Source organism: Uloborus diversus, chromosome 9 (assembly GCF_026930045.1).
Source record: "Uloborus diversus isolate 005 chromosome 9, Udiv.v.3.1, whole genome shotgun sequence".
In the NCBI taxonomy this organism is placed as follows: Eukaryota; Metazoa; Arthropoda; class Arachnida; order Araneae; family Uloboridae; genus Uloborus; species Uloborus diversus.
The window spans coordinates 6,738,058-6,754,956 of record NC_072739.1 but is presented as its reverse complement, the minus strand read 5'-3'; the positions used below and the strand labels follow the sequence as shown (position 1 = coordinate 6,754,956).

The following is a 16,899-nucleotide window of genomic DNA, read 5'->3' as shown; positions in this document are numbered from 1 at the left end:
AAAACGCATTTTGTTCTTTCAAACCGAAGGGGAGGAAAAACATAACATTTCCCATTTGTGTTTGACATCGCTTTTGTACCACTCCGTTCCCAGTTTCCCATATTTTGCGGATGGCGTCAAAAGAGTTTCGTATTTCCCGCGGGTGGGAACACGCGCCGACCAACCGCTGGTCACGCGACACGACGTCACGAGGCTCCGCCCCCAAAAGGGTAACGCCCCCGTTCTTTGGTGCGTCGTTTTCGAGAAATGAGAGCATTTATCATTTTTTTTTCTCCAAAAGGATTTTTAAACCTTAAATTTAGACACAATTTCTTCACACCATATTCATCTGTCATCGTCAAAGAGCAACTTCGCCTTTCGCCATTTTGATACAAGGTAATTTAGTTTAAGAATGTAAGATTCATTTTATTTGCTTTTTAATCTGTGTTTTGATCATATTTGTCAAAATACGATGTATAATTTGTTATTTGGCAAAACAATTATTTTAATGCATAATTTCCGATCTTAGTCGAAACGAAAATAAACGAATATTGAATGAACCAGGAATTGATCCAGGCTTTTGTTTTTAAATCCGCATTTTGTGGGGGGAAAAAAGTGAACTTTTATCTTTTTGTGAAAAAAAAGAACTATAGTTGAGGCAAAGGTAACCTGGAAGTGTCGTAATGCAAAATTAGAATCTGCGTAGCTTTCAGAATATGAAGCCAATTTAGGTTTACCCCAACTATAATTTTGAGGCATTTTCCTTTTATATGTTTTTGGTGAAAAAATCTAGTCGTATCGTAAAAAGCATGTTTAGTCATCACACATCTAATCGGAAATGTGAAAAATTTTCTGACCTAAAGGAGTTTACTGAGAATAATATGGGAACTGATGCCAATTTAGGTTTACCCCAACTATAATTTTGAGGCATTTTCCTTTTATATGTTTTTGGTGAAAACATCTAGTCGTATCGTCAAAAGCATGTTTAGTCATCACACATCTAATCGGAAATGCGGAAAATTTTCTGACTTAAAGGAGTTTACTGAGAATAATATGGGAACTGATGCCAATTTAGGTTTACCCCAACTATAATTTTGAGGCATTTTCCTTTTATATGTTTTTGGTGAAAAAATCTAGTCGTATCGTAAAAAGCATGTTTAGTCATCACACATCTAATCGGAAATGCGTAAAATTTTTTGACCTAAAGGAGTTTACTGAGAATAATATGGGAACTGGTGGTGTTTTTTCTTTCTTTCTTTAAAAAAAAAAAAATAATTAATTTGAATTTTGACCTCTTGAATTCAAATTATGTTTTTCGCAATCACGAATGTGTGTATGTAGGCGTGTGTGTTTGTGTGTGGGGGTATGTGTATTTGTGTGTAGATGGTATGTGTATGTGTGTGTAGGCATGTGTGTTTGTGGCTGTGTGCAGGCATAAGTGTGTGAGTAGTTGTGTGTATGAATGTGTGTGTATTTGGAGGGGGGTATGTGTATGTGTGTGTAGGCATATGTGTTTGTGTCTATGTGCAGGCATGAATGTGTGGGTAGTTGTTTGTATGAGTGTGTGTATGTGTTTTTGTGTGTGTGCATGTGTAGGTGTTTGTATGCATTTGTGTGTGTGTATGTGTTTGTGTGTATATGTGTGTGCGTGCGTGTGTGTGTGTGTGTGTGTATTGTGTACGTATGCGCGTGTGTGTAGGACATGGATGCAACCTGGAGACGGCTTTCGCCATAGGAGCAGCATCGTGAGGACCCGGTCGACGGTGATGGTGCAGAGCGTGGCGGTGAGAAAATAAAATGATAGGACATTAAAACAGTCAAATAAGAACAATAAGCAATCGTGATTGCTCAAAAAAAAAAAAAAAAAAAAAAAAAAAACTTGTGTTTTGCTCTCAGACGAATTGATTGCGCTTAAAAGTAATAAAGGAAAAGGAACTGTCTTCAAACGAAATTTGGTGAAAAGTCTAATCTTAAGATATGAAATTTTGTGAAAGGACCGGAAAGCGGACCCAATTTGCGTCTGAATCGACCACTTTATAACTTGCCAGAAGTGGATAAAAAGCGTGATTTGTTGGTTTATGCTGATTTTAAGAATACAGTAGATCCTCGTTTTACGCGGAGGTTACGTTCCACGGAAATTTCGCGTAAATCAAAACCGCGTAAATTGAGACCTTATAGTAGTGTTAAAATAGGGGTTGGGTTCCGGGGATAGTTTCGTAGATTAAAAAAAAAAAAAAAATTCATTTTAGTGATGACTAATTGTATAATAAGTTTAATGTGTACTTATGTCGATTTTTATGCATAACATTCATAAAGAAAACATAAACTAATTTCGTGTTCTGTTTATAAAGAGGAGCTGGCAATGATAGTCTTTTGGCAGTCATTAAGAATTTTTCTCTGTAATTCTTTGCAGAGCATTAACGCATGCATGACCACTTGTGTCATTTCCATGATAAAATCTTCCTTCACTAACAAATCAGAAAGATCATTTATACTGTCTAGGAATGGCTCAAAATTTTCAATGTGAACGTTTTTGGTTGTGCGTCACCGATGTCGGTATCCTCGTTGGTTTTGGCCTCCTTTGTCACTCCTAAAAGCTCTTCTTCCAGTGAGTTCTGAACTGTGTGAGTTTAATAGCTTTACTTCTGGAAAGAGCTCTGGAACTAATCGCATAAAATGTCTCCAGTGGCCCAAGCTCGATTATTAGCACGCCTAAATGCAGTTCATTACGTGTAATCTGCAATATTTTGGAGTTTGGATTTTGAAAGAGGGGAAAATTCCATCTAATTGTATCGCCGCATCCGCGTAAACCGAAACTCATCCGCGTAAAATAAAATAAAAGTGTCAAATCTTAAACCGCGTAAAATAAACCCGCGTAAAACGAGGGTCTACTGTAGTTTATACATTTTTTTTTTTTTTTGCTTTGAAATAAGAATGTTTATTATGAGCAATCAGCTTTCCCTGTTTGTTACATTTCTAAGACGTTCGTATCGTATTCCATGTCACGTTTTAAGTATCCAACAATTCATTCAAATTTAAAAAATCAAAAACACTGAAAAAATTGTGTGGCATGTTGTAACAAAAGATAGTGCAATTTTACTGGCTAAATAATATGGTGCATCAAATTTACCATATTTTGGTGCGTCAAGTGCAAGCTTACATGCGCATGTGGCACCAAAAGTTTAAAAATATTTGGCACAATCATTTATAGCAAGCAAACTAGTATCATCTTTTCGTGCAAGTTGCGTCTGTTAGCAGTGCGCTGACGAAAGGGGAGAAAAAAGTCCAGTAAAAAATGAACAAAAGATAGAAACATTTTTTTAATTAAACAAAATAATAATTTCAAAAATTTTGTCTGCTTTATGAATGTTGCGTTTACCATTTACGATTTCAACATGAAGATATGGTTTGAATATCTCATTTCAACCTAAGGATCAAGTTAATGAATTGCTGTGTTTCATGCAAGGTACCTTTTACTTTTTTTTCTTTCCTTGCAGTTTCTTTTTAATTTATCTTTTATTTACTTATTTTTTGTTTCTGCTTCTGACTTTTCTTTTTAAGCATTAAAAATATTTCTGCTGGATGGGGTTTGAAGTGTGCAAAAATTGTCAATCGTCTACAGCGATTTTTTTTTTTTTTTGTAATAATTTCAAAAATTTTGTCTGCTTTATGAATGTTGCGTTTACTATTTACGATTTCAACATGAAGATATGGTTTGAATATCTCATTTCAACCTAAGGATCAAGTTAATGAATTGCTGTGTTTCATGCAAGGTACCTTTTACTTTTTTTTCTTTCCTTGCAGTTTCTTTTTAATTTATCTTTTATTTCCTTATTTTTTGTTTCTGCTTCTGACTTTTCTTTTTAAGCATTAAAAATATTTCTGCTCGATGGGGTTTGAAGTGTGCAAAAATTGACAATCGTCTACAGCGATTTTTTTTTTTTTTTGTAATAATTTCAAAAATTTTGTCTGCTTTATGAATGTTGCGTTTACTATTTACGATTTCAACATGAAGATATGGTTTGAATATCTCATTTCAACCTAAGGATCAAGTTAATGAATTGCTGTGTTTCATGCAAGGTACCTTTTACTTTTTTTTCTTTCCTTGCAGTTTCTTTTTAATTTATCTTTTATTTCCTTATTTTTTGTTTCTGCTTCTGACTTTTCTTTTTAAGCATTAAAAATATTTCTGCTCGATGGGGTTTGAAGTGTGCAAAAATTGACAATCGTCTACAGCGATTTTTTTTTTTTTTTTGTAATAATTTCAAAAATTTTGTCTGCTTTATGAATGTTGCGTTTACTATTTACGATTTCAACATGAAGATATGGTTTGAATATCTCATTTCAAAATAAGGATCAAGTTAATGAATTGCTGTGTTTCATGCAAGGTACCTTTTACTTTTTTTTCTTTCCTTGCAGTTTCTTTTTAATTTATCTTTTATTTACTTATTTTTTGTTTCTGCTTCTGACTTTTCTTTTTAAGCATTAAAAATATTTCTGCTGGATGGGGTTTGAAGTGTGCAAAAATTGTCAATCGTCTACAGCGATTTTTTTTTTTTGTAATAATTTCGAAAATTTTGTCTGCTTTATGAATGTTGCGTTTACTATTTACGATTTCAACATGAAGATATGGTTTGAATATCTCATTTCAACCTAAGGATCAAGTTAATGAATTGCTGTGTTTCATGCAAGGTACCTTTTACTTTTTTTCTTTCCTTGCAGTTTCTTTTTAATTTATCTTTTATTTCCTTATTTTTTGTTTCTGCTTCTGACTTTTCTTTTTAAGCATTAAAAATATTTCTGCTGGATGGGGTTTGAAGTGTGCAAAAATTGTCAATCGTCTACAGCGATTTTTTTTTCTTTTTGTAATAATTTCGAAAATTTTGTCTGCTTTATGAATGTTGCGTTTACTATTTACGATTTCAACATGAAGATATGGTTTGAATATCTCATTTCAACCTAAGGATCAAGTTAATGAATTGCTGTGTTTCATGCAAGGTACCTTTTACTTTTTTTCTTTCCTTGCAGTTTCTTTTTAATTTATCTTTTATTTCCTTATTTTTTGTTTCTGCTTCTGACTTTTCTTTTTAAGCATTAAAAATATTTCTGCTGGATGGGGTTTGAAGTGTGCAAAAATTGACAATCGTCTACAGCGATTTTTTTTTTTTTTTTTGTAATAATTTCGAAAATTTTGTCTGCTTTATTAATTTTGGGTTTACCATAATTTCAACACAAATACCAGATATTGTTTTTATTTCTTGAGTTATTTTTTATTTTGTTTAATGATGTTATTTTTTTTTCTTTTTAATGCGTAATAAATAAACAGCAAAACTTCAAGTAAATACCTAAAACCATATTTACAGTATCTAGAGACTGTATTTTACCTCACTAGTGGCTCAGTCAATCTGGACGAGTCGTACTTAAGCTGAGGACGAAACACTTAATAAAAAAATATTTTACCATGGTAGCTTAAAAGATTTTTCACAACACATTTCTTCAACTTTTTGGCCAAAATATTTCTTTTATACAGGAAACTGGTAAAAAACAGTGAAACCCAAGAACGTTGCCCCGGAATAACCTGTGATGTTTCGGAATTTTCTTGCACTGTAGTACAGTTGATTACTCCATGTTTCTAAAATCTAGTTTTGGACGAATTTCAGACCATTTCCCCAGATTTTTTATTCCCATTAACCACCTTATACGAGAAACACCAGAAATGAGGTGCAGTGTCTACTGCCTTGCATGAAAAAAATGTATTAATTTTATTCTTAGATTGAAATAAGAAATAAAAAGCATATCTTTATGTTGAAATCATAAATGGTAAGTCCAGCATTAATAAAGCAGAACAGTTTTCGTAATTATTTCAAAGACTTTTTTTCAAATAAAAAAATACGGTTGTATTTAGTTTATTTGTTACGGGGTATTTTCTCCTTTTCCGCCAGAGCAATTTAAATAAAATTGTGGTACGTTGTACTAAAAGATGGTGCTAGTTTGTTGGTCGCAAACGATGGTACATAGTTTTACTATATTTTGGTGCAACATACGCAAGTAACCACCAAACCTTGTGTATGTTGCATGCTCAAAATGTAGAAAAAGTGCTACGCCTTAATTTGTAGCTACTTAATTGTTACCGATAGCCTGAATTAAGGTTTATACTGTATTAAAATCTTCTAAAAAGGGGTTACATTGTTCCAGTTCTATATATATAACTAGCAAAAATACCCGGCGTTCCCCGGGTCATTAATAGTTATGAGAAACAATCGTTACTTGCCCTTTTTTTCTGTTTTAAGCGAAAGAATTCAAAGCAAACCTTTTTGATGTGATTAAAAATCGAGCTTCTTCCTTACTCATAAAACTAAAATAGCAATAAGTATAAAGAACAAAATAGTAGGGGAAAGTGGGGCTGAAAGGGACAGGGGCTGAAAGGGACATTATATATTTCTTAAAACCTGATGTAAATAAAAGTTTTCATTTACTGCCAACAGAAGGAGCCAGATGTTTATAGTTGGTAGAGCAAGTGAATTTGTCAACATAACAATTATTTTTATCTGCAAATACTGAAGTTAATTTTCATCATCGAAAAGTAAGTTATACTTCTATTTATATTTTGTTTCAGAACTAAAGTGTATTTAGTTACAGAAATAATCTTTGTGTGTTAATTAAAAGTACATTAAATACCTAAAAATTTGTGATAAGCGATTTTCACAGGACAGAAAGTTAGGCTTAGCAGCCATGTGGTGTATGTAATGTGTGAATCTGGGGCTGAAAGGGACATGTCCCTTTCAGTCCCAGAAAAATTATGCTTATGTTTAAAATTTTCTTTTTTTTTAAATTATTTCAATAATTAATGTATTGCATTAAAATTTTAATAATAAATTATGAAAAAATGTTTTGTTAATGTATAATTTTAAAAACTTTAAAGTGCAGGTATATTTTATTAATTTAATAAAATCAAATTAAGACATACAAATTTTACAACTTTTTTTTTCAGTTGCAAATATGGTACGTAACTACAAAAGGAAGACAGATAGAGTCAGAAAGACTGGATCTGAGATGGAAGCAGCTGTAAATGAAGTTCTAATTCATGGATCAGTTAGATCAGTTTCTAAACAATATGGGATTGCTAAATCATATTTAGCACGAAAAATCAAAATGTATAAAGAGATGGGAGAAGTTAAAGAATTTACTCACAAGCCAAACATTGGCAATAGAAGAGTGTTTACTTCTGAACAAGAAACTGAATTAGCTTCTTATTTAGTTAAAGCTGCAAAAATTAGTCATGGATTAACTGCTGTGCAAACCAGGACACTTGCTTATGAATATGCTTTGATTATAGAATCGCCACTGATTCCGGATGTTTGGAAAAGCACAAAGCAAGCTGGCTATGACTGGCTGAAGGGATTTATGAAACGAAGTGGGGATTTCTCTCTCTTTACTCCTGAGCCAACTAGTCTGTCCCGAGCAACAATTTTCAATGCTTCAAATGTCAGAATATTCTATGAGAAACTTGAAGAAGTAATGAATCGCTACAAATTTACAGCAGACAGGATTTATAATGCTGACGAAACCGGGATTACAACTGTACATAAACCACCCAAAATTATTGCAAAACGTGGTCAAAAGCAGGTTTCACAAATAACATCAGGCGAAAGGGGTCAACTCGTTACTATGTTATGTATTGTAAATGCCATAGGAAATACTTTGCCACCTGTAATTATTTTTCCAAGAACCAATTACAAGGAATTTATGCTTCATGGTGCACCTCCACAGAGCCTTGGATTGGCGTATAAGACTGGATGGATGACATGTGATAACTTTCTTGCAGCTCTTAAACACCTTGCCAAATATTCTTTCTGTACCCTAGATAATCCAATATTGTTACTAATAGACAATAATAAAACACATATAAGTGTCGAAATCATTAAGTTTTCCAAGGAAAATGGCATAGTAATTTTGACATTTACTCCTCATTGTAGCCACAGAATGCAGCCACTCGATTTTTCTGTCTTTCACCCATTTAAAGGTAGATACAATGCTGCTGCCAATAACTGGATGATAACAAACCCTGGCAAAACCATAACCATTTATAATGTGGCCGAACTTGCAGGCATTGCATTTTCTTTGGCCTTCACAAGATCGAACATTCAGTCCGGTTTTCATTAAAGTGGCATTTATCCTTTTAATAAAGAAATCTTTACTGAGGAGGATTTTTTGAGTGCCTATGTTACAGACAGACCAAACCCAATAATAGCCCCAGAAACTTCTCCCAGCCAAAATGATGTATCGCAACCTGGTACATCAAAAGAAGTCGAGAAACCATTATTGGATTTAGCAGTGCCAGTCCCGTCTTCTAATGATACAAAGCATCTATCTATAGAAGTGATCCGACCTTATCCTAAGGCTGCACCAAGAAAGGCATGTAGAGGTCGAAAAAAGGGTTCGTCCCGAATTTTGACAGACACACCTGAAAAAAAAAGAGTGGAACAAGAACGTTTAGCAAAAGTTGCTAGTAAAGGCAAAAGTAAATGTGCTTCTTACAATATTCAAAAAGACCGTCCGAAACGAATAAAACGGAAGCTTCTCACAATCTCATCTAGTGACAGTGATGATGACGACAGCTTTCAAGCATTGGATTCAACAAGTGATTATGATGAATTTATTGCGAACAAAAGAAATATCCAGACAAATGACTTTGTATTAGTGAATTTTTTAGGGAAATCCTGTGTGCATCATTATTAGTACAGTAAAAATAGGGGTCGGACCCAAACATCCAAAAAAAAAAAAGCTAAACCTGGTGCAAATTGTTTATTAGCCTCCCAATAAGAACAGGTAAAAAGTCCCACCCCATTGTGCGTCGGGTTTTTGAATGGGGGGCATCTAAAAATTGCTGTTTTGGGTATTTTTCCAGAGTTTTTAGAGTAAATTTAAAGTGAGAATATTATGTTATACTAAATTTAAAAGCATGAAATTAAAGGTGTTTGACCCCCCAAGAGGGATGACATAACCCGCCAATGCTACAGAGCCCCCCTATCCCCGTAAAACGAAGCAGTACCCCCCGAACCCCCCTCCATACATTTCATATGGAAGCATTATTTTATGCTAAGTTAAAGTTAGAAATCGAGTGCGTCCATCCTCCAAGATTGATGGTGCACCTCAAAGCTACAGCACCCCCCCCCCCCCTCCGTCAAAAAAATAAATCCTCCCCCCCCCTTTTATTTCAAGTAGAAGTATTATTCCATGCAAATCTAAAATGCATTAAATCAGGACTGTCCACCCCATAAGAACATAGCTCATCTTCCAAAACAAAATTATATACTAAAATATTATCCTCCCCCCCCCCACCCTCTCTGATGGTGCACATTCGATTAAATAACCAGAAAAATTACCCTGACCTGTTTTTTGCTTTCAAATGATTTCTCCTAATCTTGTAACAAAAAGTCAAGATGTTTTTTTGGAATCTAGATCCTCAGCAAAATCGTTATTGTTGCAGCTATGTCTAACACAGTTTGAGCATATAATTGAGCACTTCAGTCCATTTTCAGACTTTTCAAACATTCACTATATCCAATGAACCCTTCAGAGCAAGCACAAGATTTGAGACGCAGAAAGTCTTCTAGAGCAGAAGGCTTGGCTGTTGTAACAGGACGCAGATTATAGTTCTGTGTTGCTTTCTTTGCACCCATCAAAAATGACACAAGCTTTCTCACACTTACAAGTTACCTATACACTGCATTGCTGGAATATTTCCTTGAAGTTTACAGATCATTACCAAAAATATGACCAAGCAGGTATCTTCCATTTATTACATATGAGACAGTGAGAAGCAAAGGGATGTAAGTGGCAAAATTAAAAATTTGGAGATAACCAGTACAAATGGTTGGTGAACCTCTCCTCTATCTTGAGGCAAGAGATGGTACTAGTAGACCTGGTAGTTGCTTCTATACAGCATGATTTAGAAAAGAAAATCAGTGAAAGCCTACCTAGGATGTTATCTTTAAACGAGTTTTATTCAAAACTTGAAAATGTCCACTTACATCCCTTTGCTTCTCACTGCCTCATACATGACACCAGCTGTTCGTTCTGTGATGGTGGATGAACCTTTTGCTTCAGATAATAGCACTTTAACGATACAAGATTTCTTTCCTTCTGAAACCAGATTCATCGAATACTGATGGAGGATCAGCGTATAACTCGTACCAGAAGTTTTTAACAATTTGTTATTCCATCTTTACTGTTCATACCATTCGATGTAAAAGATGGTTTGGGCTTACACATCTTTACAGATATAGTAACTACTCTCGCAACAGAAGCTAAAGACATAACAGTTTACCTCCTTTGCAAAGAAATGCCACAAAATTGTTTGCCTTCAATATCCTTTGTACCCGTACGTTAAAGGTCTCATCGCAACTCACCTTATCATCAGCGAGAAATACCACTACCAACTTGAGAGGGAAGAAACTTCTGGGGGCTTTTGAAACGGATTGTGATTTCCAAAATGGGAGACAAAAAGGTGTAAATATTTAGCATTCTATTGCTGTATTGCTCATTGCTCTCATCAAGACTTGTTCTATCGTTGAACCACTACAGGTTCTAGACCACTTGAATTTGTCACTGCGTTAGATCGTTGGATAGCTGATGTTTTAGCTGATGTTTGATGTGATCAAAATTTTTTTTTTATCGCATAATGTACTCAAAAGTTTGAGATAGTGTTGCAAGTATATGTCTGCATATTTAGCATAATTCACATAACCAGCTGCGTAAAAGAGAGGTAGCTCGGTGTTTGTCAATGAGAACCCCCACCGACTTAGAGGGTGCAGAATTGCAACATTGCCCGTCTCACTATTGGCAATTTTGGTTTGTCCCCCCTTACGGTGATGGCAAAAGATTGTAGAAAAGTTGAAGTAAGTTAATCAAGAAGTAGGGAAACTTTGGTCAATTTGGACTTTTTTTAAGCTTTACAGGAATTTTGTTTTCCAGCGCTCTAAACAGTTTAATAACTCCAATCACAAATAATTTGGTTACTGAGCTCGCTTAGATCTTTTAGAATTATCATTCTGACATTACCATATCATTGTGTAGCATTTTGTACTTCGGAAAAGTTTGAATCAGGGAAAATTTTTCGTGAACTTCACTGCAACAGTTCATTTTAGAATTTAAATTCAGGGTCCCCCCCCCCCAAAAAAGCGATGGCGCACCCCTTAATTGTGACGGAGTATCCATCCAGAATAAAAGCCCTCAAAAAAGAAAGAAATACCCCTTGAAAAAACTGCCTTAAAAATTTCAATGACGCAAAGCTGATCCATGAGCCCCCCCCCCCATTCCCCCCCCCGCCTGTGCACCCTGTTAATTAGAATTTTTTCCGGGAGAGTTTATTATTTTACTATTATAGAGTGTGATTTCTGCGACTTTTGAGTATTTTTTTAAGTAATAGAAATTATTTTTATTTAAATAGAGGATTATTTCGTCCCCCCCCTTCCCCCCAAAACCCGACGCGCAAAGTGCTGGGACTTTTTACCCCTTCTTGCTGGAAGGGTAAGAAGTAATTTGCAACAGGTTTCACTTTTTTTTTTTGGATGTTTGGGTTTGGCCATTTTTTGGCCTAATTTTACTGTACTATATGTAGGAAAGGTTGTTAATAATCCCGACACAGACGAACTGAAAGTGACTTTCCTTAGGAAAAGTCATACATGTTGGAAATTCGGTTTTCCTGACAATGAAGACACTACCATCGTAGATATGAATGATGTTGTTTCAAAGTTGCCGCCGCCTTTGAAATTGGGTGGCACAGCAAGGATGAATGCACAATTTCAATTTCCAATCGATATTAGTTCATTTAGTGTTAAATAATTTTCATATTTGTTCATTAGAAGTTAGAAATTTGTTCATTAAATAATTTTCATATTTGTTCTTTTATATGACATTGAATATGTTGTTGTTTGGGAAAATATTTTCACACAAATAAAATTGTGCTGCAACATTAAGTACTGTTATTTGTTGTGTCCCTTTCATCCCCATCATATGTCCCTTTCAACCCCGATGATGGGGCAGAAAGGGACAGCGGACTACCCTACCGTAATTCATTGTACTGAACAAATTATTGGCGTTACATCTTTGTTACTATATTCTTATAATAGACAATGAAATGCTTTATAAACTGTTTTAGAAACAATAATTTCAATTGTGAAAGTTTTATAGAAAATAAAAGAAAACCTGAATTTGTCCCCTCCAGCCCCAGCCTCCCCTATTCATTTAGAAACAAAAGCACGACATTTAAGCGTATACAAATTTGAAGAATTTCCGAAATATGAAATTAAACTTTACATGTTTAAAAAGATTTATCTGTTAGTACTTTTTTTTACATCTAAAACCTTCTCTGTATGGCTATTGTTGTACGAACTGTTTTAAGAAATGTAGCAGCCCGTGTTCCCCTTACACTTGCTTTAGTTTTTTTTTTTTTTTTTTGGGAAGTTTCAATTATTGTGGGCACTTAATGCGGTTTAAAATGTTGCCAAATTTGCGAGAATCATTTTGAGACACCTTCGATAATACTCCCTCTCTTACTAATTTTTATTATAGAAATATTGTCGCCAGATGCTGAGATACTTTTGGTCAAAATAAAACGGCGCTGAACAGTTTCATCCGAAATGTTTTTAAAATAAGTAGTAAAATTTGGCGATTGTTTGAAATTGTGCAAAAATAAAAATTTATGGAAGTTTTTTTGCTCTTTATGGATTTGCCTTATTTAGTTGCTGGAATTATTTTACACCGTAAAAAAAGTTTTTTTAAAAGATTCTTTGATTGGCGATATTTTGTTTACATGGTGTAAGCTGAGAAACATTATTACGTAGCCTTTGGCTTCAAAAACAGCGACAGTTGAAAAAACTACCAAATGCATCAGCTACTGAATCTTTCTGCAAACATTTTGGCGATATTTCTACTGATTGATTGGATAGTGAGTAAGTGTCCAATCCGCATAAATAATAATAAAAAAAAAACCGTTAATTACATTTAAGTTCCGTTTAAATAGAAAATAATCAGCCAAATCCATTCCTTTTTAGCCAATCTTGTGGAAAAACGTTACTTTAAGATTTGACTTGAGAAAAGCCTCAAAAAGTCAGACGAAACACAAAAATATTCAACAATACAACAATTCTAGCTATCGAATGGGAGTTGAGATGATACACTAAATAATGAATTGGATTGATGAAAGCCTTCGAACAGGGAACAAGAAAGCTCATAACTCGTTTTTTATACAACTTAGAACTTTGTAACAAATGCCATCTTCAGCAGAAAAATAAGCGCTTTCGATGGACACATAATTTTAATATGTGCACGTATTTTTTAACCGTCATATTGGGTCATTTATGCGAAAATTTGGACAAATTAGAATAAAAAAGGAACTATCAATCAGATTTTTATCGAACTGGTCTACAAACCTCCCCAGTACCAAAAAGAACAAACGGTGAAAGTTTCAGCCAAATCTGCCGGGTAGTTTCTGAGATCTTAGGGAACAAATTTACCAAACTCCATTTTTATATATATAGATGTTGAAGTTCCAAACAAACTCGCAGAAAAATTCGCTCTTTATTTTGGTACTAATATTTTAAATGTGCAAGTAACTACCAAAATAAAGGAAACCGGCTAATTTTCGAGGTTTTTAATTGATATCTTCGGTAATTAAAGTCTTATGACTTTACCTTTTTGGAGCAACGATACCACAGCCAGACACATATGTACGCATCACTAAATGTTAAACTTATAACATCCCTTTTCTCATGTTGGGAATTAAAATTGTCTTACAACAAAGCCGAATTCAGAAATATAAAAATTTAAACACTTAAAAAATCTACGGTATTTTCAAACATTCATCTTCTGTAATAACCTGTTTCTGGTTTAATTCCTTCTTCGGAAAAAGGACAACTTTAAGTAACACGCCTTATTTTCGCAGCAAATAAAAATTATAGCAAATTTTGAAAGCTAATCCTTAAAACAGTTTTGTCTGTTAATCTAAACTCATTTACTCGATGTAAATACAAAATTGATGATGAAGGGGGTCATTTGGGATTACAAGAAACATGGGAAAAAGGGAAACAAGTTCTATTACCAAAATGTTTTTTTTAATTGTGCGCTACACTACTAACTACTAAAAAATTAAGCAACTACAGTATAGCGTCGCTATTTGTTGCGCGTTACTTCCAACCACTGATTTGTCATTTAGGTGCTGTATATGTGGTAAGAATGAAAGGTTTTCATCAAGAACGAGTCCAAGATATTTTAAAGTTCTTACTCTTTTAATTTATTTAGTTACACATTTAATATTTTGATGCTTAGTTTTTATTCTAAAAAGCAATAAACTTGATTTATCTGTTGAAACTTGCAGATTATAAAAATGTGCCCAATTTTTGAATTATATTAAAGCTGAATCTGAATTTGCTTCATCTCGTCAGGTACACTAGGTACATGCGCCGCTAACATTCTCAACCCGATGAATCGAATTAACTTTTTAGTTATTTCAACCCATCGGAACATTGCCAAGCGTTAGCTCTACACACGAATAAACTAGTTGAGTCAACACGGTTCAATTTTAACGGCGTTGTGGAGCAGCTGCCAGAATAGATTCGGCCTGTTAAAAGGAAAGTTGATTCAACTAAGTTGCCTCCTGTGAAGACTACGACAAACGCCATAGTCAACTAGTTGACAGGCAATTATTTCGAAAAGTTAATTCAACTAACCGCTTCGTGTGTAGAAGGCTTTAACACTTACCCCAAGCTCGACGAGAGACCATGTCAGCCTAGTTGGAAACTAGGGGCCTAGGCCTTGGGGGAGGGGGGAGCTCACGACACTGACGCAAAAAAGGAAGAAAAAAAAAGAAAGAAGAGAAAGGAAGAAAGAAAAAGAAGAAAGAAAAAACTCCGAATAAGTGGAAATGCAAAAATAAAGTAAAATTTGCTCTTTTGGTGTTTACTGTTGTGGCACTTATAATAGAGTTAATAATTTTCAAAAAGCAGTTTTGATTTTTTTTCCTTTTTTTCCTTTTCTTCTTCGCTTATATTTTTCTCTTTCTTTTTAACTCTTTTTCTCTTCTTCTTTTTAACCATTTTCTCTTCTTTTCTTCTTTTTTCTCCCCTCTTCTCTTCTTCTTTTTAAACCTCTTCTCTTCTTTTCTTCTTCTTTCCCCCTTTTTTCTATTCTTTTTTCTTTGGGGGGGGGGGCGGCGATAAAACTAACAAGACCCACCTTGGCTTTCTGCGGCTCTTACTTACCTTGTACGCTTTTTGGTCATAATGTGGCAGAAAAACGAAACTGTTACTGATACATTCTTTTAATTCTAAATTTTGTTCCCCAGGTGACATGGTTCCACCCGTCCAGAGGTGTTCAGTGTCTTCTACATCGTTCGAAAGCGATTTTTCTTCTGTCAAGATCCGGAAAAGCAAAAGCGGCAAACATTTTCCTGGTAAGTTTCTTTCCAGTAACTATGTTCGTTTAAGAGATAGAGGAGGGGAAACAAAATCCAGTTACGAAAATTTCTTTTTTCATAAGAAAAACAATTAGATCATTTTTTTGAGCAGTCAGGACGGTTCATTGTCCTCACTTTACCCAAAGACTGATATTTATCCCAAAATCCTTTTTTTTCCTATTGGTAGATAGCGACCACGTGGTTCATTGCAAAATGGGCCTTGAAATTTACTCTTTGGAATTTTATATTATCGTCTGATTTTTTTGCACGTATAACTAGTGTTTATCTTTTATTGATTATTTCTCCCCCAATTTTATTTTTTATTTTTGTTGTTAGTTATTGTGGACGAAAAACCTCGTCCTAATGATTTCTCATTTTTTTTTTCTTATTTGTTGCTTTTTTTGGGGGGGGGGGGGGGCAATTTCTTTCGGGTTGGGTATTTGTAAGGGTTTTTTTTTTTGTTATTATTATTTATTTTAAAATTTTAGATACAGTAATTATGATGTATGTTCTCTTCAAATCTTTTTTTTTTAACAATTCCTTTTGGTTCGGATGTTCTTCGTTTTGAATTGTTTAACTTTAAACGCTTAGGTACAGTAATTATACATGATTGCTTTTTAAATTATGTTTGACTTCAAAAAAATCTTGCTAAAAACCGTCGAATGAGTTTTTTTTTTTTTTTTTTTTTAAACGCGTTGTTCATAAATAAATTCATCGGTTTAAAAAAAAGATTACAATTTCTTAACGGTATCAATTTTATATAATAGCGCATTCCTTACTGCATTGATAATTTGTATATTTTGTTATATCTTCATGTGTCATGGCATTATATTTTGAGAATATTACGATTCATTAGTGTGCTTTTTTGTATTATTGTATAAATTTTAGAATATTACGATTCATTGGTGCTCTTTTTGCAAAATGGTATAATTTTTAGAATATTACGATTCATTAGCGTTCTTTTTGTATGATGATATAACTTTTAGAATATTACGATTCACTAGTGTTTTTTCTGAACGATCAGTGGCGTCACTAGAGGGGGGGTCCCCGACGGGTGTCACCCATCTGGGGGGAGGGAGGACACGCAAAGGGGAAGAGCAAGTTCATGAAAAATATAAAGCTGAAACGCATTTTTAACACTACAAACTTGAAAATTTTCCGGGTGAGAACTCTCGGACACCCCTTACCTTCACCCCACATGATTGAGTGAATATTATACTCAGGATTTGGTTCATATTGTCAAAACTTAGACTTAGTGTAGTGACTTTCTCTTAAATAAAAAAACTGATAAACAAAATTTCCACTGTGTTTGAGATAACGTTTGTAATAATTTAGGGTCCATCAATTTCATACACCCCCTTACGTTTTAGACCTCGCAACGGCTATGCTCATATGCGTCTAGGACAAAGTTGTATAAAGAACGTTCATAGTTTTTATTTGGTTTAAGTACATTAAACCTACTT

General features: G+C 34.2%; 1 protein-coding gene across 2 annotated transcripts in view; it reads left to right on the top strand.

Annotated features, from left to right (window-relative positions):
- The first annotated feature begins 280 nt into the window (after positions 1 to 280).
- The window catches only part of LOC129230054 (transcription factor 24-like), a 34,568-nt gene continuing 17,949 nt past the window's right edge, over positions 281 to 16,899 (top strand). Inside the window, exons 1-2 of one of the 2 annotated variants that reach the window (XM_054864440.1) lie at positions 281 to 375; positions 15,326 to 15,433. In XM_054864440.1, coding sequence (XP_054720415.1) covers positions 15,331 to 15,433 — 103 coding nt within the window. In that variant the 5' untranslated portion in view covers positions 281 to 375; positions 15,326 to 15,330. Of the gene's footprint in view, positions 376 to 4,291; positions 4,368 to 15,325; positions 15,434 to 16,899 lie in introns of those variants that run through there. The other variant, XM_054864439.1, reaches the window with a different exon arrangement.